At 39.2% G+C, this 25,053-nt stretch overlaps 1 protein-coding gene across 1 annotated transcript in view; it reads right to left on the bottom strand.

The window, feature by feature from the left end:
• Nucleotides 1-25,053, bottom strand: part of ASAP1 (ArfGAP with SH3 domain, ankyrin repeat and PH domain 1) — a gene marked incomplete at its 5' end in the record, with an annotated part of 58,414 nt that overhangs the window by 4,402 nt on the left and 28,959 nt on the right. The window contains 6 exons of the mRNA XM_009073048.1: nt 95-217; nt 3,928-4,430; nt 6,679-6,737; nt 8,920-8,986; nt 21,665-21,893; nt 23,213-23,320. Coding sequence (XP_009071296.1) covers nt 95-217; nt 3,928-4,430; nt 6,679-6,737; nt 8,920-8,986; nt 21,665-21,893; nt 23,213-23,320 — 1,089 coding nt within the window. The remainder of the gene's footprint in view (nt 1-94; nt 218-3,927; nt 4,431-6,678; nt 6,738-8,919; nt 8,987-21,664; nt 21,894-23,212; nt 23,321-25,053) is intronic.

The raw sequence follows: 25,053 nt of genomic DNA, 5'->3' as shown, positions 1-25,053 counted from the left end.
AACTAACAACAAACCCTCCACATGTGGAAAAAGAGGGTTTCCTATAAAAGTCATGAAGAAGTTATGTGGAACAGCAAAAGGCAAAGATACATACCCACCACTCTTGGTCCTCTTCACCAGTTACAACAATTACTTCTCCTTCAACAAACGTGAGCTCATCATCATTATCTGCCTGACAGTCATAAATGGTCTTCACTCGCCTAACTTTGTTCTTCCCCTAAAAATAGAATGAAGTTTGACATGAAGGCCATGAGGAAAACATATATAGGATATGAACTTTGCCTATTAGTTTTGTTCTATTTTACCAGAAGGTGAAGACTACCAATTGCTTTCCCTGCAATTGGGGACATAAAAATAAGAAGAGCTCTGCTTCAACAAGGATATTAAACAAAATAATAATAAAAAGTTACCTACACAGGTGTAGGTTTCCTTTTTCTTGAGATTCAGAACTCCCAACAGAATTGAACGTGTAGTGCTGTGCTTAACATGTAGCCCTTAAAGAGGCTTTAAGTAACCTCTGCTTCCTCCAGTGAAAACAGTTTAAATAAGCATCTTTACATTGTTCCACTATACAAACAGCTTCTTTCTCCTTTAATACACACTTCATCAAGAAAGCACCATGAACAGAAAATGAAATCCAGTCTCCTCTGAATGTTCCAAGACAAGTAAGGGCTGAGGAAAATGCTGCATTGAAATCCCAGTATTCTTTACAGTTTTGTTTTTGGATCTAGTGCAAAAATACAGTATTCATTGATTTCAGATCTGCTTACAGGACTGGAAATTATTTTCTGAGTGATTTTTCCATCCAAATGTTACTAAAACTATCTCAGTTTCAGATGGCAGTACTATTTTTTGATGATAATTCACACTGGATATTCTCACAGCTCAACCATTCTGAGTCCAAGTATTTTCTAGGTCATACTTTGCTGCATACTGCTAATTCACATGAAAAAGCCTCAGCCATGGACTCCTCCCCAAACATATGTTTCTCACGGCAGGGAAAATTACTTACATTATTTCCAAATAGAGTAACTAAGCAATATTCACAGCAAAACACTCCTGCTACTTTAAATTCCTGTATTTTCATACCCACATTTCTTCAAAACCTACAGTTCCTGCTTTGAACAGAAGTAGTCAGATAACAAGAATGCAAAAACCCAAGAAGAGCAGAAGGAGATGAGAAGCAGAAGGACTGTGAAGGAAAAAGTCAGCAGGTTTAGAGGAATTTGAGCCAAAAGTAACTTTCACAGAGGAAATTTCCTAGGGAGTCTTCTCTTTGCTGTTACCTACCCACTTGAAATTCCTCCCTGTTTTGGCCAAAACCAAAAAATCCCTGCAGCTCAACAGCAGAACAGACACAGTGCAAAAAGCACTCACACTAAACTCAGGGTAGAGGGAAACAACAATTACAGGAGGATCCAAGGCAGAAAGCTGTTAACATAAGACTAAAAAAAACCCCAAATGAACAGAAATACCTGAAGTTCATATGAGATGAAGGGGGTTTTTATTACAGCAAAGGTTTGCTGCAGCAAGGAGTCACTTCAAAGAATGATTCCTCTCTGTTTTTAAAGATATTCATATAATTTGAACAAAAATCTCAACTATCAATAAAGAATGGCCCTTTTGGACCAGCCCCAGCTTTCAACTCCAGAGCACCTTTACTGACTAAAAGCACTTCCAATCAATCCTTCAGTGATGAAGGGAGACAACTACTTGTGCCAGGTAAAAATTGTCTCGTTCAATAAAGTGAATAAAGAAATTTACATTTCTCTAAACTTAGAGCACTGTATGCAACTCAGCTTGTAAGAGCACAAGAAAAATGATGGTAATTGCTCCTGGTTCCATCAGATTATGCCACAGATGAGATTTTAACATTCTATTCCTTTCACAGAGAGTGGTACAAAGCAGAATTCAAGCCCAAGGTGTATTTAACCGTGGGAAGGTCTAAAAAAAGGATGGATCTGAAGAGAGCACATATGTTCCAGAACACAGTTTGGGGCACTGGTGTGTAAAGAACTAGAAGCAATTCCAGGAAATGTAATCTGTGACTATGAAACAAATACCATGACCCCCCATCAAGTCCTTGTATCCAACAAGTACTTATTAAGGTTTTATGCTTAAGACTGAATGGTAACGAGATGCTGTGATTACTAATAATCCTTCCATGCTCTTATTTACATTCAACACTTTAAACAAATAAGTATTTTGTCTCCCTTATAGAAACCAACACACACACACACAAAAGAACAGTCGAGTGCTCAGTGTGATTTCAGAACCACTCAGAGCAAGTTTCCCTTTTCTAAAAATATCCTTTCAAATCCTTATAGATTATCAGCATTGGAATTTTTAACTTCTATTTCTGAACGACTGATTTGCTAAAACTTCCAATAAAACAATTTATGCCTCTCTATTTAGTGGCTAAATAGTCAAACCCAGGAGTGAAATACCCACAAGTACTGGTGGCTGCTGTTGCTGGTCTTGCTGCTGCACTGGGATGTAGCATTTCACCAGTGCAGAGAGGATACAGCCAGAGGAAGAAATGGAGGCAGGATACATTTAAGAGGAATTCTTGCACATTATTACTTGAGCAAAAAGACTGCACTGAGCAAGAGGAGATACAAGTGTGCATGCAGTGGTGTGCAGAAAACTGGGAAGTGATTATCACAGATGTGTAATAGTTTTGAGCACTGCACGACAGTGAACTATTGAGTTTACTGCACCTGTGAAAATGGCTGAGCTTGGAGAACCCTGAATCTTTCCTCAACATTCTTCTGTAGGATGTAGGGTGACAGTTTAAAAAAAACCAAACCAAACCAAACAAGTAATCCACTATTTGCTTTCTTTTCTTCTTTAATAGAGTGACAAATAGCTGAGAATGTCCAGCATCATTTGCCTGTTTACATTTAAAAGTACATAAGTTAACCAACTGTACTTGCTGACACCTTTTGATCAGATCCCTGTAATACTTCATCTCCAGAACACTCAGGAAAGCCAAAGCAACCACACTGTCATTCTCAGTTCATGACAGGAGCTTACAGGCAAGTCCATGCCAGAAGCCAAGCAGAGTGATAGCTCCAGAATGTTCTTCCTCAGACAAGCATGAGGCAGAAATTCACCCTCTGCTTTCACCACATGAATGGAAGTCTTATTTCCTTTTACATAAGTTCTTTGCATAGCCACTCTGACAAAACCATCCCCTTTCTGATCTATTTTTCATGATGAAAATCTTAAGAGAGCTCTGTAGTTTCATAAAATTATTTCATTCTATATATGCTTAAAGACTCCTCTGTTGGGAATTTCACTGGTTAGCCAGATGAGCAGAGATGAACTGGGGGTTGGAATCGAGTTAAAAGTTCCAGCTCTGCTACTACACACCATCCAGCAATGTCAGTTTTGCCACTTCAGCAATGCATCTGAAGCTGTGGTAACCCCCTCAGTACATCAGCATTAGACACTCGTGACAGAACATTTACAACTTTGTTACAGTTGACTTTGCTTTAAATTTTGCACCTACCCACAATAGGTACTAACATCGCTTCTTAAAGCTTACAGGAATCAAATATATAAATATTCTAGCAATCTAAGGCTACAAAACAGTGAGCAAAGGCAACAGACAAAACCACCAATTCGTTTGGAATTATGACTGGCACAGATAAAAATGCCCAAGGCCCCCAGTAAATCTAAATATACTGTCATGCTCCCAAGGTTATTGCTTTGTGCTATGAGTATTTGTTTCAGCACACAGGAGGCTTCATACACCCCCAGCATTTGCTGAAGCTGCCTGGGGCACAAAAAGAGCCCCACATTCCCCACCCCAGCCCATAATGTTATGTTGCTTTCTGTGCACAGCTCAAGGGTGTACACAAAGTCCTACAGTAAATTCAAAGCCTTCCATTGATACTTCCAGCTAGCTGGAGTACTACCTACCATATTTATTTTCCTGGGGAGTGGCACAGGGGTTTCTGGCAGGGTGTGTGTGATGTCATTGGACTCTTCAGATGGTTGCCTTTGGACGGTGTCTCGAGATTGTACGTTTGGAGAAAGATCTATGGAGTGAGATTTTTGATTTGCTTCTGAGGGCTGAGGCTTTGGAGCTGCTTCTCCACCTTGAGTTTTAGCCAACATATCTGCTAGCTGAGGTTTTGGAGGAAGGTCCTTCATTTGTGGCTTTGGAGGTAAGTCTCCAAGCTGTGGTTTTGGTGGCAAGTCTCCTAGGTGAGGCTTTGGGGGTAGTTCTCCAGGCTTTGGGGGTAAATCTCCCACTTGAGGTTTCTGAGTTAATTCCAGAGGCAGAGGCTTTGGGGGCAAGTCTCCAGGTTGTGGTTTCTGTGGTATATCGATAGACAGTGAGGGCTTCTGAAACATTTCCATGTGCTGATGGGATTTATCTATTGAAAGATGATGACTGGTTTCTATTTTCCTTAGTGCCACTAAAATAAAAGAGCAAAAAAATGTTTTTCACAATCTCATTTTATTATTAAAGAAGTCAGGCACATACCAAGACTGCAACTGTGTAAACGATCACATTGCCACTCAGGCCCTTTACTGCCCAGAAATCCTCCTAGTCTATGACAAAAGCAAAATAATATGACTTTATGTAACCCTTGTTCACAGAGGTCTCGCTTAATTGGTCCTCCTGGAAGTCAGCAATGCTTATTGCAACAATACTAGGTGTGAATTTATAGACTATCTACTTAAAATGGAATAAAGTGATTGCTTTTTGGACCTAGAAAAAAAAATTCAATAGAAAAGATGTATTTTGCAAAACAACCTACAGATCCAGATATAACTGTAACAAAAATGGTCTTAATGACCATTATTCATTATAACACTGAATTCCATACAAAAAAAACCCCTCTTGAGTCTCAGGATTAGTACCTGCAAAATCTCACACAAGAGACCAAATGAGCATGTGTGTCTACGCAGTGTATAGAGTAAACTGTACTACAGAATTCAAACTAAAACTGCTAAAAAACTGAATTGTTGCAAATATTTACAATTTAGTAAAGATGAAAAGTTTTAAAATGTGTATTTTGCAGATTTCATGAAAGGAAATTGAAAAGAGCTTTCCACACAGGTTTTTTTCTGTCATGTATTGATTCCACTGCTAAGTTCCTTAAGAAAACTTGACTTAATCTACCTTAAAAACAAAACCATAAGAATACAACAAAAAACACCACAACCAAACAACCCTAATGTTATAACAGATGAAGGGGGACTGGAGAGAAAAAAGTTACAACCCATGAAGAAAGCAACACATTTTCACTAGAATGAGTATTTTCTTATTGTAGTCAGCATTGCTGTACTATGATATTCTACCAGCCAAAAAGGTGGCCTGAAAGCAACAACACTCCCTTTGGGTATCACCCACTGCAGTAAAACTTCTGTGCTATATTTACGGTTACTTACACTAAACAAAACAAAAAAAAAACAAAAAACCAACAACAACAAAAAAAGAACATTTTGCATAGTTTCCATGAAGGAAATTGTATAGATACTGTCACACGCCTCATGTTAAAAATTGTCTGTGTTGACACCTGCATATGGCTTTGTCTCCAAGACTTACCTTGTAGCAAAGGTACCTCCACTGATGATGCACATGGGTTGAGCCTTAAATCATACGAAAACCCCTGACAGTATCCCTTATCAAAGTGCTCTGATTTGGCCTATCTGAAATTTTCACCTGCACCATCTGAATGGAGGAAGTGTTAACTTCCTTTGCAGTGGTGCCTTGTGGTGTCACTGGTGTCTCTTTCAAAAGATGTTACCATGCCATGATAATTGTAATTTAACACAGTTGAAATTTCACATTTTCAATTTCTGTTAAAATGATTTGCACTCTCAGTTTCAGTCATCTAGCTTCAGGAGTCTGGACAAGCAGCATTTCCTGACCTTCAGGCTCTGTCATGATCATCCTCTCATAACATACTTTTTATGGATTCTGTATCAGACAGAGCTACAAAGTAGGTCTGCTTTCAACTTTACAGTCAACTGCTGTAAGAACTGCAAAAACCTAAATAAAACCTGCTGAATGAGAGACTAGAAAAAACATTTCTAAAAGAAAAGGCCCTAAGGTATTCCCTGGGATGATGGTCTCAGCAAGTCAGTCACTGCTATACAAGTGAGCATGTAACAGTACCTGATTCTTTTCAAAGCAGTTATAGGGGCAACAACCCTGATTGCCAGGACATGACATGGATACAGCTTGCTCCAAGGGTATCAAGATATTGGACTTAGAGATACTAGGAAGAAAAAAGAATTCACCAACGAGAGTGGTCAAAGATAGAAACGTAAGCCCAGAGAGGTTATCCATGGAGATACTCAAAATGTGACTGGACATAACCTTGAGCAGCCTCTAATGACAAAAGGTTGGCCCTGCTCCCAGTGGTGGACTGGGCCACAAGACCTCCTGAGGTGTCTTCCAACTTCAGTTAGTTCATGTTTGGTTCTTTTTTCTGCTTTCCTCCTTATGATCCATAAGTCTAACTATTTTTTTGAGTTTAGTAAAAACCTTCCTCATCTTCCAAAAATCCTTAAAGTTTTGCAAAGTTTTCATGGTTTATGGCACTTCAGAAATAGAACTTTTGCTGAAAAGATCCATATATTTATAACAAGTATCTATTCTGACCCACATATAAGAGATATCATTATAAGAATAGCCACAAAGAGAAATCTTACCTTTCTGAGGTAGTTTGGGAAGAACTCTAGGGCCAAGTGCAGTCTTTGCAGACCCAGTGCTAAATCAACAGATGTGAATTATTAGTGCTTACAACTGTTATAAAATATAATTATTTCTCATTTCCCCTCTACACACCCATAATTAACCTCCCCCCAACAAATCGACATTTATTTTGCTTCTTTTGTATAATCATCTTGTCTGTGGATCAATCCTGAAACTCAAAGCACTGCTAAGAATTAATTGGTTTTTTTAGAGAAAAAGACATACAAATCCCAAGCAGCTTCGATGCTGTGGGGGCAGATACATTCTACAAACTATGGTATGTGCAAAATGTACTCTGAAAATAGGTGAAGCTGACAGACCAGCTCTGTGGGCAGATCCTGAACTTTAGGGAAAATTTGTTCTTTAAAATAATGATACTGAAGTATTCAAAACATGGTCTGTCCTTTATGTCAGTGGTTTGAAGTTTTCCAGGACAGCCTGTGCCTTGTAGCCTACTGCACATGTATGATACTGTATCACACACACTGCTGCTGCTGTAGGAGGCAAAGTCTCTGCTACTCCAAGGAAATACTGATGACTGTAGGAAAACAACAGTTTTTGCTCTGTCAACCTGTATCTGTGTTAATCAGAGTGGTGAGCAACAATACAAGCAGGAGTTGTGAGTAATTTAATTACAGCGTAAAAATCTGAGATAAGTTGCATATTGTTGAAGTTTTCCATCTATGTTTTTTGTTGTAGACAGTTTTTTTCAGAATTAACATCAGGCCAGCTCAGATTTGCAAACGTGTGAGGACAACACATGTTACAACTTTGAACAAATCCCACCAAATCTTTTCTTCTAAAACCTAAGTCACTTTTATGGAAAAGGACTTTGGGAGAAGAGAAGAAAGCAAATTAACTTAAGTCATAAAAATCAAACAATAAATAGTATGTAAGTATCTGCTCAAAATAATGACTTGAAAAACATGTAAAATTAAAACTGAGTAAGAAAACTGCCAGAGTATGTTCAACAGAGCAGAGTCTTCTGCATCGACAGCCTTGATTCTGGTATTACTTGTCTCTGCAGCCAACACTTCAAAATGAGCACGAGGAAACACTTCTAGTTTCCTAGCTGTTTTTTAAATAGTCAAAACATATGATAACACAAAACTGAAAGAACAGCCATGCTCAATCTTGACTCACTAGATCATAGAATATCCTGAGTTGGAAGGGACCCACAAAGGTTGTTGAAATCCAACCTTGGCCTTTATCTAATGCCCTGGAGTGCCACACTTGAAGCCTTGTCCAGTATGGACCGAGTACAGGCCCAGCTCTGCGTGGGGAACACCACCAGCTTCCCTGAATGCCCAGTGCACCTGGGTGGATGCAGCAAACATGGCAAGTCAGTTGTGCTATGAACAACAGGTCTCCTGCCTGTCCTGACAAGGCAGATCAGAGACCAGAGAGTGCCCAGAAACGACCTACACATCTTCTGCTGTGATCTGTTTGACGTTACACTCCCCTCTCTAGTCACAGCCTGATCACACACACTTGTGGCCATGCAAGGTCAGGGGCCTGAGGCAGGTGTTTATTGAAATTACCCTGCTCTGAACCTCAGGACTTGGGAATCACAGTGCAGACAGAGGAGTAGCAAACAGTAAGTGACAGGAATGTATGGCTGTCCTTACTACTCCAGCTATTGGAAAAGACACTTGTAATGGACAGACCTGATGACCTACGAGCTAAAAGCAGTTTGTGTTACTGCAGACTGTGTGGCAGCACATAAGCTTGACAGACTGGAAAACAGTTAAGCTGGATGACTGAGATGAATTCTCTCCTCCAGAGCCATCCTCAATGCCAGCCTGTACCCAGAGTGACACTGCTGCAGCTACAGGCAAGAGACCTCACCCTGGAGCGGATAAAACAAAATGCCAGGAGACATGAAAATAGAACTTTTGTCCTGCTGGACTGCAGTCTGAGGCAGCATTCCCGAGCTCAGAGAGCACTTCTGTAGGAGCAGCAGAGAGATTGGAGTACAAGTTGTTCTGTCCATCCTGCTCAAAGGGTGGATTGTGCATGGACAGCTAGGAACAAAGTGTAGGAGGCTCAATGAACCCAAAGTATTTGTATGCTAGTGAGGCATGCAGAAAACTAATGAAGAAACATTGCTAAGATTTTATTTCATATGAAAGGCTTTTTTTCCCCCTAATTTACAAATTAGTTATATTGATTTCAATTTTCATATTTGCAGATTTTACCTTGACTGCTGAGACATCCCCTCAAACTTGTTTGCAGCCTTAGTTGAAGGTGGGCCCAAATCATTACCTGAGGTGGAGAAAAGGACAATTAAAAAACCAAAAATCATTAGGAGAACTGAAACATAATCAGCAGAGGATGCAACCTAGAGTGAAACATATATTCCTCCAAGTATCCTCCATACAACATGTCTAAAAGATCATTTAAAAGTTCATTCTTTATTAAATTTTGTAGCTGAAAAAGCAGCAGAGACCATAATAATCCAACATGACCTTTCATACAACACATTTTCAAACAGCTCACTGGTAGCTCACATCTCCTGGCAAGGGAAGATTGAGTGACATTGCTGTAGGGCATTTGTTTTGAAATAGTGTTTCAATTTTCTCTGAATAGAAGGAGAAACTGCATTCCAGCATCAGATACATTTATCACAGCTGTTTACATTTTGCACTGTGAGGCACTTTTTTAAAACCACCCTGAATTTGATTTTATTCACAAAACATGAAATTTCTAAGGATTGATTTTGCTGTGTAAAGAACAGCCTTTTACTGACTTAGTGACTAGGTCTGTATGTTCCCATAACCTGCACGTTAACCACTGGTAAAGGACAGATCCTGGGTGTACTGAATTCTGTCAGAAGGCAGCAAAACCCAAACCCAAGTGCTCTGGACTCTTTCAGCAGAGGAATTCTCTTCCATTAGCCATCACCAGTTTCAAGGTGTAATTACACTAACTCCTTACTGCATTTATCATTCCCCATTGCTTCTGCATGTCTTAACAATCGTAGAACCAACTTCAACAACCATTAGCAAATTTTGTCATTGAAATAGATGTAAAGTGACATTTAATGATCCAAGAACACAAAACACTTCTCATGCAAAAGAATGACACATTTGCCTAAATACCATTCTTAGTGCACTGAAGTCTAAATGAAACAGCAGAAAAAACTCATGTCGAGCCTTGCTAAAAATATGTTTGTATTTAAAAGTGGGGAAAAAAGGGAACAAAGGTAAAGCAAACAGCAAACCCTTCACATGTAGATCCTATGGATAAAGCGAGGAAAAATATCTCATGGTTGCTATGGAAATCCGAAATAATCTAAGTGACATTTTTAGAACATCTTTGAATAGTAACTCAATTTGCTTAGACATGAGATAAGGATTGCTCTGCTTGAAACTTCAATTAATGCACAGATTAGAAAACAAACGCTGAAATTCAACATAACAAGAAATATAACAACACAGAAAAAAAAGCTTCTGAAAGGAAAAGCAGTGAACATCTGACAATATTCTTAAGCCAAAACCACACAGGCAGATACAAGAAACTCCCTCTTTTATAAACACAAAATTTAATACTTGCTTAAAAATCCAAATGGACTTTGAAACAAGTTTTTGTACAGATCTCAGCTAAGAAAAACAGGGAGAAGAGGCCTCTCTTCCCTCCACTGAAGTTTAGCCTGCACTGAAGAGCAGCAAAGAGACAGAATAAACGATGTTCTTCTCTGGCCCTGCCCTGGCAAGGTATTCTACTGCTACAGGTTTCTTCATCTCCAGCTGCATACCTGCACCTTTCACACAGTGTCCTTTTCCTTCATCTGTTGTCTAATATTTTTAAACAGAAGTTGGCACTAGCTTAGCATCTGTTCCTACCACACGTAGTGTTACATTATATTCTAGTACGTGGTACTTCAGGTGCTGTTTTGGACTTCTAAAATGTAAAAAGGCCCAAATATTTAAGTCCAAGCTCTTGAAAATTTCCTTACTACCTCTGAACTAGTACAGCACTGTTGGACTCAGGAACATAGGAAACATTTTTTTCCATATCCCAGAACTCTGAGAAGTAGAGAACTGAAAAAACTGCCATTATTTGTATTGCTTGAGAAAAAAGCTTTACTTTTTATTGGACTCTGTACTTCTCTTCCTATTAAATCTTAGATTAAATCCTAGCCTAAATCACTGCATTTAATGCAATTTGCTGAAAAATATGGTGCTTTTAATCTAGCTTTTTTTTTTGGCTAGTAATTGTGTGTGTATACTAGACCAGAGAGAGGATATCCTAAGGCATAAATAGTAGCAGATATGGATGTTGCCCCTATGCAAACATCAGATTCCAGTTCAAAAATCTACAGATTCATGGAAATCCTGCCACCAAGACTAACAGTATATTAAATTACATGGGCCTGAGATTTATAGTTACCAAGAGAACTTGGCTGCATAAAGCAATGTTTATTGAAAAGAGGAAGAATCTGAGTAGTTTGGAAAAAAGTTTCCAAAAAAGCATGTCAGGTATCCTGTTACAAAAAATAGTTTAAAAAGTGCTGTTTCTGTGCAACTTCTGCAGGTAGAAGGCTGAATACCTATCAGTCTTTGTGTATGTACAGACAACATCACAAAAGCCAAATACATTTTAAGACAACACATTCCCACCAGTGAGGTGTGAACACTTTACAGGAGAAATGTGGCACAGAGCCCAAGGCAAAAAGCTCCTCTGGCAGCCGTGAGATTGATCCAGCTCTGTCTGCCCCAGCCCTACATCCATCTCGATTAATGAGCTGGCCAGAGCAGTAGCAGGGTGAGGAAGCAGAGGCAGAGTAGATGCAGCAGCTGAGGGGACAGGGTGAGGGCAGCCTGGGCAGCTAGGGCAGAGGGAAGGAGGCAGCGGAGGAGATTGGATTGGGCCCCAGGGGAGTGTGGAATATTTTCAGCTTTCTCAAGTGAGACTTGGCTACAGCAGCCTGGAAGCCAGAGTGACAGAAGATAGAACTGCTGATTTATCTGAGCTGACATTAAATCAAGCTGCAATCATTGGAAAGCAAGCACCAGGTAAAAAGAAACCAAAGATCATGTATCATCCATCATCAAGGTTTTCCCCTGCCCTTTTGTTTTGCATTTCAAAACTCACCCCAAGGAATTGGGCCCTTATTCTGGGGTCCATGAGGTAGTGGGCTTGGTGGGTCAGAGAGGGTTCTTTTGTGTCCTGGGGGTGGGGGAGGGGGTCTCTTCTCCCTGCCACTAGAGGTTTGAGTGCTTAGAGGGAGGGTTGAAGGTGGGCCTGCAAAATAACAAACAACCTTCTTACAAATACATGTGCATAAACATCAAAGCAGCACCGAAAAATTCACAGTCAGACCCACAGCGAAGAGCAGCAAAGGACTAAAATAAAAAGACAAGCCATGCCAAAACACTCTTTAGATTAAACGACATGTTCACCACATTTTTAACCATCTCAGCTGTGGGAATATAAGCAACTTGACAATAGAATGACACATGTACTTATGTTTAAAAAATACAGGATTAATCACGCCAGGATTTCTAATTTTAGGCATTGTTACAAACAAAAAATAAAGCAGCATGAAATCTTAAAATGAAAAGTAATATTTAGCACATGGGATTAAAATTACTATTAATTTATACCAGAATGAAACAGCTTTCTAATTGTTCTAGTATGTGGGGAGGTTCTTCCCCCTCCAGAACATCCCATATGAATTCCGTTAATAAACTGGGAGGGGAGGCAGGAAATAGAAATCTATCTACAAATTTTCCTTTCACTTTCAAAATGGGATTTTAAGTGTGAGAAGATTTTCTGTAATTATTTTCCCTCTTTTTTTGTGGTCTAAATACGTCAAACTATGTATTCTATGAGCAATGCAAATTGTTGGACAAGGTATATATAAAATAAACATCAGAGAAGTCCTTTCTCAAACTGAGATTAGATATTTCATGGTAGCATTGCTTATAAGAGCTTATACAGTCATCTCTACCCTTAACCACTATTATTTCCCCCTGAATTAATGTTGGTACAAGTACTATTCAACACAATGCATGTTTTACAGGATATGGGAACAGATACAGATTGACAAAATAACCCAGAAGGAAGACAAGAGTTTTCCCTAATCAACTTCACCACTGACCTTCAAAAAGGCCTCTGCAGGAAGCTCCAGGAAGGAGGCAGAGCAGGGCACAGATATGCAGTGTGGGGACAACTGCTCGAGTCAGCTGCCATTCCTGCCCAAAGAAATTACTCCTAACACTCATCTAAATTAGTTCTACATTAGGTTAGAGCAGCGCAGAGGGGCTTTGTGGTTGGGGCCTTTTTTTTTTTTGGTTACTTTGTTGGTTTGTTTTGTCTTTTTTTTTTTTAATCAAACCAACAACTAAGGCTCCACCACAGTCAGAACCTTGCATTAAGGTTTGCAAGTCAGACACAAAACTTTAAAAGCAAAGTCTTTTTATACCTGAAATTTTAAGTCTATCGCTCCACCACAGTCAGAACCTTGCATTAATTTTTGCAAGTCAGACACAAAACTTTCAAAGCAAAGTCTGTTTATACCTGAAATTTTAAGTCTATCATCTGTTTCGTAGCACTGTAAAACTAACTTGCCTATTTTTTAAAACCTAACTTATTTAACCAGTATTTGAGAGAAAATCTTCATTTAGCTAATCAACATATCCCCTACCCTGCAGAGCACAAAACCAGAGCTGCCTCTTCAAAAATATTTATGACCATTCTCTATAGGCAGACTGAAAATTACCAAAGCTTGCATCCCTTCCCACATTATTATATAAGTAATAAAATCAGTGAATAATAATGTTTGTTAAAACTCCTTAGGTGAAACATTAATCATTGACAAAAGTAACTTCAGTGATCCTATATGCATGGGACTGTTTGCCAGTTATCTTCAGCAGGTGACCTTCCTCCTCCTTCTAAACCACAAAGAAAAGATTAATAGAACTGCCCATAATGAGGTAATAATTCAATCTATTCTCTCCCAGATTCAAGCCTGGAAGGCCTTCTGCTGCACAGGAGAATCTCTCAGCCACAAGCCCAGCAGGTACTTTAGGCCTAGCTTAATTAATCGGTTACTTTTGTGAATCAAATTATAAATTTTATGATTGCTCCTCTCAATTTATTTCCAAGTTCACAAAACCATTAACTGACAAAAAGTCAAATCTCAGTGCAAATTAATGATTATTTCCCAGTTTGCATCCTTATCCTTTCTCATTTTAATTTCTTCCTTGAACTTAAAAAAAGCAAGATAATTTAAACGGCGCATTGAGATGTTTCTGAAAGCAAACCCGACTTTTCTCATGCTAAGTTTTGACTGATGATCCTTTCGACTTCTACAAGTTATCATTTTTTGTTTTGCTTAAAGAAATACCAATCAAAGGTTGGTCACTCAAGCTCTGCCAGGGGAGGTTTAGGTTGGCTATTAGGAAGAGGTTTTTTACTGAGAGAGTATTCAGGCATTGGAATGTGCTGCCCAGGGAGGTGGTGGATTCACCATCCCTGGAGGTTTTCAGGATGAGACTGGATGTGGCACTTAGTGCCATGGTCTAGTGACCACGGTAGGGTTGGACTCAATGATCTTTGAGGTCTCTTCCAACCCATGTGAGTCTATGATTCTATGACTCTATGGCCGAGCGCCCCCTGGCGGCAGCCTGCGCGCTCTGCTCCTCACCCGCGCCGGGGCGAACCCTCCAACCTGCCTGAAAGGGGAAAAAGTGGAGGAAACACATCGAAATAGCATCGTGCGCTGACCGCGAAAAATCAGACTTCAGACATGAAGTGAAATCTGTGGCTTTAATTGCCAATCAAATGAAGAAACCTTCTCTACAAGAATAAAATTTAGTAGGGTCAAATCCCCCTTCAGATGCTGCTATATGGGTATATTTTAGATTTCCCACTAGTTATATCCAGACATCACAGAAGAGTTGAAAAGGATCATGTCATAGCTTTCAAAAGTTCACATGGCATACAAAAGTCACAGGGAAAAGGTGTTAGGGTATTAAAAATCATGCATCCTTTCAGAGTCCTGGTGTTTGTTCCTGTATTAGACTCACAGAAGGAATAAATATGAAGTCATACAGTAATGATTACATGGCTGAAATACAAAATAACTTGCTTTGAGATAAACAGAAAATATAGAAAAACTTCAAAACGTCTCTTCAGAAAGAGGTATAAAGTCACATCATGCTCTGAATAAAGAAAACACAGGAAAAGTTCTTGATCTAAATCAGTTTATGGAAAGAACTGGTGAAATAATACAAAGACCTGATGATGTCTGAACTGTGCAAAATTATGATGAAATATACTGTATCATGGAATCTCTTAGGTTGAAAAAGACCTTTAAAATCCTAGAGTCCAATGCTGCCAAATCCAGCACTAAACCATGTCTCTGCTCCCACGGCTTTGGGATTTTGCCCTGAGGAATGCCCAGTGCTCATGGACTCCTCTGCCCATGACTGTCTCCCAGGGGACTCTGTCAACCAGGCCCAAAAACAGGCCAAAGCCTGTCCAAGGTGGCAGTTCTGTTAACCCCCCTCCTTACATCTCCATGAATTTGTGATCACTATGCCCACGATAGCCTTCAGCACCCAGCATCCTTTCTGTTCACAAACAAAAGGTGCAGTGGGTGCCTTCGCTAGCTGGTTCCCTCCCCAGCTGTGTCAGGAAGTTGTCTCCACACATTCCAGCAACATCCTAGACATTCCTCTCTGCTGTGTTGTATTTTCATCAGACATCTGGTAAGCTGAATTCCCCCAAAAGAACACAGGCCAGTGATTGTGAGACTTCTCCCAGCTGCTTATAGAATATTTCATTTGCTTCTTCATCCTGGTTGGGTGTCTGTAACCGATTCCCACCTGGATATCTGCCTTGTTGGCCTTCCCCCTGACCCTCACCTGCAAACATTCAACCCTACTGTCACCATCATTCAGCTCAGACACTCAAACCACTTCCTAACATACAGGACTACCCCACTGCCTCTCCTTCCTTGCCTGTCCCTTCTGAAGAGCTTACAGCAATCCACTGCAGCACTCCTCTTATGCCACCATGTTTCCATGATGGCAACCATGCCACAGTTTTCCTGCTGCACAACAGCTTCCAGCTCCTCCTGTTAGCTGCAGGCAGACAATGGTGTAGATGCACTTCAGTTGGGCTATTGATCCCACCACCTTTCTTGCAGGAGAAGCCCTCATTCCTGCATGACTTCTGAGGCATTTCCATGCCATTTCCATTCCTTGCCCCTTTGCTGCCACATGGCTCTCCACCCCTACCTCCACTGAGACAGCAGACCAAAGGACCTCTCACTAGCACAGTCCCTCAAACTCTGGTGTGCTGCCCCCAGGAATATCTCTAGCTGGCCTGGTTTATCCCTTTCTCCTTTCAAATCTAGCTTAGAGCTCTTTCAATGAGCACTGATAACTCAAGAGCAGATGTATCAGTGCTCCCTGCTCTAGCTGGCAGTTAGTCCCTTCCTGCACAGCATTCCACGCAACTCAAACCGCTGCACTGTGCCCTGTTTGCTTGCACTGTGCATGGTGCTCCCCAGGAGTTTATTTTACGTATTTCTGGGCTTGGCCACTGCTGCCCCAGCCCTGGCCCAGGTCCCCTCAGCTGCTGTGGCATGAGCTGTGGGCTCCTGCCAACCTTCTCACTCCCCTGAGGCTGCCCTGGTTCAGGAAACCCTCCTGTGCACTGTGCTGGAACACTCTGCTGCCCACTGTGCCACCACCAGAGCTGCTGCTCTCACAAACTCTGTGTCTGTGTATGGGTGTATATGTATCTCTAAACAATTCTTATGTGATATTTGTAATTACACAAGGCTAGGCTAGATATCTTTAAGCAATAATCAGAGCAGTTATTTTTCAAGATCAAAGATATTCTGTGATTTTAACCAGGCAGCAATTAAGCCAATCATTTCTTCTCCATAGACATCTTAATTATGATTTCTCACACAGCTGAAATATTCATATCTCATAAAGGATATTTTCCTAACACAAGCAAAAAAAATAAAATCTTGACCTAGAATTTTTTGCTTCTGTTAGGTTTTCTTTTCATAGAACAAGGACCAGGCTTTCATGTGCAAAGAGACCAAATGATCTCAAAATTATTGTACTAAGGTAAGTAACTGGACAAGGTCTGCAATTAATAGTGCATTGCCCTTCAGCCTTTGTGCAGTTAGTACAGTAACAATTAATTTTCTGTCCATATGAAACCATGCGAAGCTGTTGCCATCCAATCAAAAAATGTTGGGTTTAGAGTGTAAAAACCTCACATATATATTCTTTCTTTTTTTTACCACTTAATGAGAGATAGGGAAGAACCAGAATTCCAGTTAATGGTAGAACAGGCACTGCAAAGGAAAGTAATTTATATTAAAAAAAAAGTATTTTCATTAACAGGTGTTGTTATTCTTCATTTTAAATTTCTCACGAGTGATTTTTTGCATGGATATTACTAAAAACCTTCTTCAGTTTGCCTTACTTTGGATATTTTTTTCAGTACTGAAAATAAGGCCATAATTAAAGAAAAAATGATCACGATCACTTGGGATAGGAAAGCTAAGAATATACATTGATTCAACATTAGCATTTGAAGTGCATTCTATAATTAATGCTAAAAAAGGTACTGTAGGAAAAAAAAAGAGACCAAATTTATATTAAAGAATGTTGTATTTTGGATTGATTCAGAAATAGAAGAGCCCATGAAACCAACAGTGGTCAGTTAGCCTTCCCTTCCTATTAAGGGATTGAAAAATACGGAGTTTGAGTGGGATTATGAACATTATTTAATCAAAACATGCAACACATTTATAAGAACTTTCAAAAAATTAAGTCTTCGAGTACAGACAAGAGACGTAGAAAGCAAAGCATTCAGAAGAGACAGAAGAAAATGGATGTCCTCAAGACTGAAGTAATGGAAATGAGGTGAAATACAACAGTATTATATGTAAGATTAAAATTCTACACTAAGGAAGCCTTTGTGCTATATATTAAGGGCTTCAGTTGAAAATGGTGGTAGAGTATGGTAATGCCTGGTATGCCACAGTATGGTACACTCGTGATAAAAATAAGTAGGACAAAAGGATATTTTGATGTGGTATTAGCAGAAACAGCAAATTTTACTGCTGTCCTGATGCTTCCAGTCACTTGTATTTCAGAAAGCTGATTTAAACATCAAAGGTATGGAGAAGAGCTAGTGTGATGGAAGGATAACTTGAATCACAGGAGAATAAAAATACTCTTCTATCAAGTAAGGTGAACTATGCTTGGTTTGTTTAGTCTAACAAACCAGAAACGGAAACCTGTACGATTGTCCTTCAGGCAGCGACTTGATATGGACACCAGTGACAGAAAAATCACCAAAGCCAAGTGACAATGTTGGTACATGTACAAAGGAATTGAGTGGACTTCTGAGGATTCCTAATCCTGAGAGCAATGGAGCCAGATGACCTCTAGAAGCTAGTGGTAAATTCAAATAAGCTAATCTGGTTAGAAATTGAGTCTGGTCTAGTGAAGGAGCAGAAGATACGACACAGTGTCTGCAGAAACAGTGGAATGGAACCACAGAGGAAGTGCCTTTGGGTTTGTGTACCTAGTGTTAGAGCTGACACAGTGTAAAATGTGCAGACTTGTAGGTATCGAAGATCCAAACTTAACTTTCATGACACAGAATTGATCCCTGACCTCCATGTTCATCCAATACAAGAGAACTTGGCAGAACCATTAAAAATCAATTACCTTTCAGCTAACATGAAGGAAACTTGGCTTAGATTGCTCAACACTCCTCCAACACTAGTTAGCAACATTACCCTCACATTGGATATGCAAAGAATGTTGTGAAAAAGTTCATTTAGCTAATGTGGTGAGTTGTGCAACTCCTTAAATATTGCTTCTTTCCTTTGAAATCTTTTTGTAAAACAACAGGCAGAAGACCTGCTAAGATGTCTGAAGCCATAATGCAGGCCTAAGCTGGACAGAGCCATAAAAAAGATGATTTTCAGAATGTTACAAACTAAAGACATGACCGACAAAACAAGTAAGTTGAACCTATGTAAGTTTAGATAAACTAGTGGAAAAGGCACACAGTGGTTGGCTCAGGAACTCATTCTGTACCTTTCATTCTATTAGAATTAACTAAATCTGTAGCAGAGATAGCAAAAAGTAAGATGCATGCACAGATGAGATGGTTTGGAGCAAAACACCTGAACATTCCAGCATTTTTAGGAATATTCTGAAAACTTATCAAACTGAAAAATCTCAATGTGCATTGTAATGATGTCTGAACTTAAAACACCTCCATATCACCTCCTTCAACAATTCTACCTGTCCAACTATTTTCAGCCAGCATGCTCACTGAAAACCAGGAGCAAGAGTGCTGTGCCTTCTGTAAATTGCTTTACACTTACCTTCTGTCCCCAGCACCAGTTCTCACTGGATGGCTTCCCATGCACTGTGGCTGCCCAGGACCCTCACTGGCCAATGAAACCAGCTTACAGGGCACTACAGGGAGGGGAGACTTGTTTAAATACAGAACAGGTTTTGGAAATACTTTTATCTGTATGTCCCAAAGGATAAAAAAAACCCCATGAAACATTAAAATCTGCCTCCTTCTAAAATACAGATCCCAGCAGCAATTAGCTCCCTACAGACTCTCTCCATGTCCAAGGAGGTCCCATGATATCTGTCAGGGCCTCACAGCAGCACAGGGACAAAGATCAGATTACGTTTGGGGACAGAAGGTAAGCTTAAATTTAATTAGAGATTCCATGTTTTTCTTAATCTTGCTATTTAGGGAGCTTAGTGCAAAATATAATACAATGTTTTCATATGATCTTAACTCAAATAAGCTATTAAAATGAGCTTTTCTAACAAAAGAAAGGATTTTATAGGTAAGTTTCTAAGTTAAACTTTGATGTAAGGGATACACTCTATTACTACTAACCACAAAAGAGCAGATAAATTATAAAGGATTATTTTTTCCTACAGAAACAGAATTAACTCAGACTGTATCAAAATTCACATGTGTCACCAGTGTCTTATGAAAGTGAAGAGTATCTGCTTCTTTTCCTTTTAAGCAATCTGTTTGGGAGCTGGAAGGGGGGAGATAACAAGATGCAGCACAGTTTATAATGAAGCATAAGTGCATCTGCAGTGATGTGTCTAAAGTGACCTTTCCACACTGATGAATTGTCCTATGCATTTGTCACTTTGTTTCCCTTTTGAGTCTTCAATTATTTCTGTACCACAGGCAGGTATTTAATGGAAACTTCTAAAACTCATTAAATACTTTACATTATTGTTGAATCGAAATCAAGCAAAAAAAAAAATCAGCCTCACTCACTGACTGTTTACTTTTGGCACGTTTGAAGCAGAAAGCATAGTGGCTTTACTGTAACAGCAGTTTCATTCAACCTCTCACTCAGACTTACCCTGTGAATCTGCATTTTCCATTCTGATGAAGCAGTTAATGTTACACTGGAAGGCAACAGTTCTCTGTATTTTGTGATAATATCATATTATTTTGGTGTAATATAAACAAGGATTTCTTTTGTGTGGTCTTTGACATGAAAACACTTAAGAACTCAATGTCTCGATTCTTTCCAAGTAGATTTGGTGTTGTGTTGATTCACTTGTGTAGGAACACCTAGGAACTTGCAGGAACACCTAGGAAAATGCCTAACATTTCTGAAAACAGAATACAAACTTAGAATGAAATCTGCAAATAAATATTCCCCTACCTGAAGAAAAAGACAATTTTCTGAGTAAGTCTGTATGAGCTCTACATGACAAAGAAATAATGTTCATTACAATCCACTGAAAGCTGACAGCACACTGAGCAGTGTGTACAGACAGACACAAGACAAGCTCCTTAACCTTCTTCAAGGAATGGGATTCATGATGAGTTTCCAAGTCTTTGAGCTTTATGACAAAAAATGTTATCCTAGGTCAGCCTGAAGGAACATCTGTCTGCAATGGACAGTCCACAGCAGACTGTGAGACAGAGCTTGTAGAAGAGATGGGGGAGAGAAAGGGGAAAACTAGAATCTTGTAATGCCAACAGGAAGGTCAACACAGTAAAGTTAACAAGGAACACAACTGAGTCCACGGTGAAACTGATATAAAGAAACATGGATTATGGAATCTCATGTGAAAAATGCAAACCCTGGCAAAATCACTTTGCCTCGTAACGGGGAAACAAACCTGTTGAAAAGGGAGAGCCAAGGGATCCATTCTGAAGTTGCCAGTACATGACAAAGACTGATGGCAGAACTTCAGTCCTTAAGCACAGCATCTGAACCATGTAGAAGCAAACACCTGATGCCAAGACACTCTGTCCTGTCCCTTTTATTCTTTCACATTTTGGTGAAAGCATCTCTGCATTTTTTTTTAAACTAAGTTAATTACCAGTTGAAAAATGAAGTTGGAGCAGTGCTAACAAAAGGGAACATCAGCCTAACTGCCAAAGTGTTGGACTATCCTGTAGCTTTCATCACAACTACAGATTCCTCGTAACAAATCTACTCCAACAAAACACTTCGTCTATTTGTAAATTAAATATGAAAAAAGGGAGCAAAAGATGAAGGGTTTCTTTGTCTTATAAAAGTAGATCTGCATAAATTATAACACAGCAACAAATTTTGTTCCATAAATATATCCTCTACACTTGAACATTATAGATATCTAGGTCAAACCACCACGATCCACTAGAGCTGAAAGAGTGAGTCTCATAAAATGAACTTTTATTTAGCAGAGTACTAGTTTATTTTTCACCCATTCATGTGCAGTTATGAATGAGTACAAAGTGCCCACCCCTTTTATAAGTTTAAAACATGCACTGTACCATATCACTGCATCAATGTAATAATGAAAACACACTACATCTCGAAACATTGCAATGTACCTGGTTAAAGGAGGAAAACTGGGAAAATCCCTGCTTCCACGTGTGGTTTGGAGACAGACTTACCTTTGCCAGCATTTCTAGGAGGAAGAGGAGGAGCATCAGAAGTTGGAGAGGTGGGTGAGTCTGTGCTTGCAGAAGCAAAGATCTGGTTGGTAAAAGCTCCATAGGAGAGTCTTTGCTTGTCTCTGGGAGTGCTAAATGAAGGATGAGTCAGTTTGTCTTGGGGAGAAAGGCTTGAAGAGTGACAGAAACTTTGGGGTCTTGGAGATCTTTCCTTCTTTATAGGACTAGGCTGTGAATAGAAAAACAAATATATTACACAGCAGTCTTAGCACTACATCTAGTTAACACCTTTGGAAAATAATATACCAGAACATGTTCTAGTGAACACAAGCCTAAGTTCTTCCTTTATTGGACAAATAAGCCCCTACTCCTTCCTTTTTCAGCACTTCAGCCTGAAAGGTCCTCTCTTCTGACTGAAAGACTGTAGCATCAACAAATCATCATGCACACAAAATTTGATTTAAACTTAAAGCAGGAGACACAAGATAATAATATACTAAATAATATGCTAATAAAAACCTAGCAATGTTTGTAGAATATAAGAGTAGATTTCAGTGCATGTAGCACTCAGACCAGGCAGTTACCCTGAAAAATGAAGTATATTATGCCATTGATGATTTTATAAATAAACAAACACTTCTGACAGATTAGATTTATTTGGTGCCGGAACTACCAATATATTCCATGATGCAGCTCTTTTTCAATGCATGTAATTGCTCTTTGAAGAAATTCTACACATCAGTTTTTGCCTGCTGTACATTAATAGCTGCATATGGAGCATGATCTGTTTCCCTGCAGCTCTGGTTCAGGCTATATCTCCAGCACAGTATCAGTCATCCTCCCGAGGCTCCTTCCACAGATGATCATTTTGTTCTCTACTGTCCTTGAGGACATGTAAATTATTTCCATTTCTGAATTTTTCAGTCCCAAGTGTCACAGAAAATGAGAAGTTGTCCACATTTCTTTCTACAGCACTCACATAAAATAGGAGAGGTGTATTCGCATTTATTACTGAAACAGAGCACTCAGTAATTAACTGACTTGCTAAAGTAGGACACTGAGGCTAAGTTTTCACATGTTCTAGGATGGCAATTATCCTATGCCCTCAAGTTTTGTCTTTCCGTTACTTCTTTTTTTTACAAACAGGAATAAATAGCACAGCACAGTTTGTGAAAAATAAGAGTTATTTATTCAACAACTAGGGTTTTAATTAATTTATGGAAAAAATAAGTGTGTGAGCTTTGGATTTCCTCCAGCAAAAATTTAACGAGCCAGAATTCAGGAGGGGATAAAATTACAACAAAGTAATCTAGATTTAGTGGTTTATATTATTCTGTATGTCTTGTCAAAGTGAAACTTCTGAAACTTAAGCCCATAGTAACTAGGTTGACAAAGTGTATTCAGAAAGCTCTTTGTCAGTCTTTAATATAGGCCTCAAAACTGGGGGGTTTTGTCAAAAAATATCTGTAAGGAAAAAAACCCTTTAAAGTGTCTCGAATTAGCATTTATTTCCAGGGAGCAGAAATGCTGACAGTAATTTACACCTACCTTATCATCTAAGTCATCATCACTTTCATCAATTTCATCCTGCCGGAGATTCCAGTCATACTCCACATGGACGTGTGGGTTTAGCTTTCCTGCCTTGGCTTGAGAAAGCTGAGAGAAATAAAAGTTCTTAGTAAAATATTTGCTGTTCCTTTGGCATTAACTAAGTTAGTTTTGTAATAGCATGAAATAAATTGAAATGTTTAGAGGTTTAAAAATTCCCCAGACTTTACAAAGAAACAATTTCGGGGCAATTACACAAATATCCTTCATTTACTTGAGGTCTAGAAAAACAAATAAAAGACAAAAAGGAAAGATCTTCTCAAAACTGACAGAAGATGCTGTGTTTGACAAGCATGGGAAAAGATGACATGAAGAGAAGGTGTGTGCATGAAAGCAGAATGCATCTGCAGCTCTCCCTTCCAAAAAGGAAACACAAAACCTATTTATAAATTCTGCTATGTACAACAACTGCCCCTCCAAAATCACAATCCTGGAACCAAAAGAAAATATTTACGCTTTATTTCCCTCTCTTTTACTGCATGAGGTCAATGTGTCTCAAGCACAAAATTCCTCTACTTTGCCAGCTGAAATAATGTGTTTCACATTTTTTGAAAACCTACTACTTCAATGATCAGCAAAAAAACTAAAGCCGTAGTTCATGGTTATTGTGCAGAGATAAATTCTCCTTTTCAACACCTAGATTTTTCATCACTGTCGATTCCTTCACATCCTTTGAAATGTAGCCTACTCAGTACTATCTGATTCAGGAGAGCCTTTAACCATCCTCCTGAAATAAAATTTGGAATAAAGAAGTATTTCAAGCTGTTATGTAAGTACTCGTGAACCCACTGGAGTTGAAACTGAATTTAATTACATAGTTAAGACTCCAGCTATGGAACAGAAATTAGCTTAGTACATCTACCATAACGCAAACACCTAGCTACTTATCTTGGGCTTTTTTATTGCCTGTGGTAAACACTATGCTGATTCATATTTCTTTTTTAGTCTTATCTCTTTGCCACTTTTTCAAAGCACAGAAATAACTTTTTTCTTCAAAAGTAAAGAGAAAAGGCATAAATGCTCTGTGAGAGTCAACTGAAAGGATCAGTGAAGTGTTTGTGGAATCTGGATTACAATAACTCAAAGGATTAACTGGTAGATAAGCTCACTGATATCATCCACCAGTTTTTGTTTGTTTTCTACAGCACAGTCAGGTGGTCCACATTAATGGTAGGTGCTACTTTTTAAAGACATACTGTGACAAAAAGGCAGTCCACCTCAACTGTGTGTTGTAAAGCTGATCTGTGTTTCCTCTGACAGTACTCAAACCACTTACACAGCAGGCATGGCAGTAACTGAGAAGGCACTGACAAAACCATCTTATGAACCATAGCAAAATGTTGACTTGCATTCCCAGAAATGTGGAAAATTATTATGATTTGTCAAGGAAAAATTCTTTTGATTATACAATAATTAATACATGACAAGGACTTTCAATTGTCAAAGGTATTAAAATTACCAGCTGCAGAGCAAAAGTAGATATCCTTGGATCATCAAAATGGGGGGAAAAAAAGAAATAGAATTAAACAGCAAGTGACAACTATTTTGTAAATTCTTCTGGTTTTGTCTTGAATGTTAAACTGCCACAGTACTCAAGACTTTCTCAATCCTTGATAGTAACTAAATTCACTTGCTTACTAAATGCATGCTGGTGGCACCTTAGAGGTCATAGAATCATAGGGTTGGAATAGACCTTATCATCTAGTCCCAACCCCCCCTGCCATGGGCAGGGACACCTCCTCACTAGATCAGGTTGCTCAAGGCTCATCCAGCCTGGACTT

This window comes from Acanthisitta chloris, unplaced genomic scaffold (assembly GCF_000695815.1).
Source record: "Acanthisitta chloris isolate BGI_N310 unplaced genomic scaffold, ASM69581v1 scaffold21130, whole genome shotgun sequence".
NCBI lineage: Eukaryota > Metazoa > Chordata > Aves > Passeriformes > Acanthisittidae > Acanthisitta > Acanthisitta chloris.
This window is presented reverse-complemented; position numbering and strand designations above follow the sequence as displayed.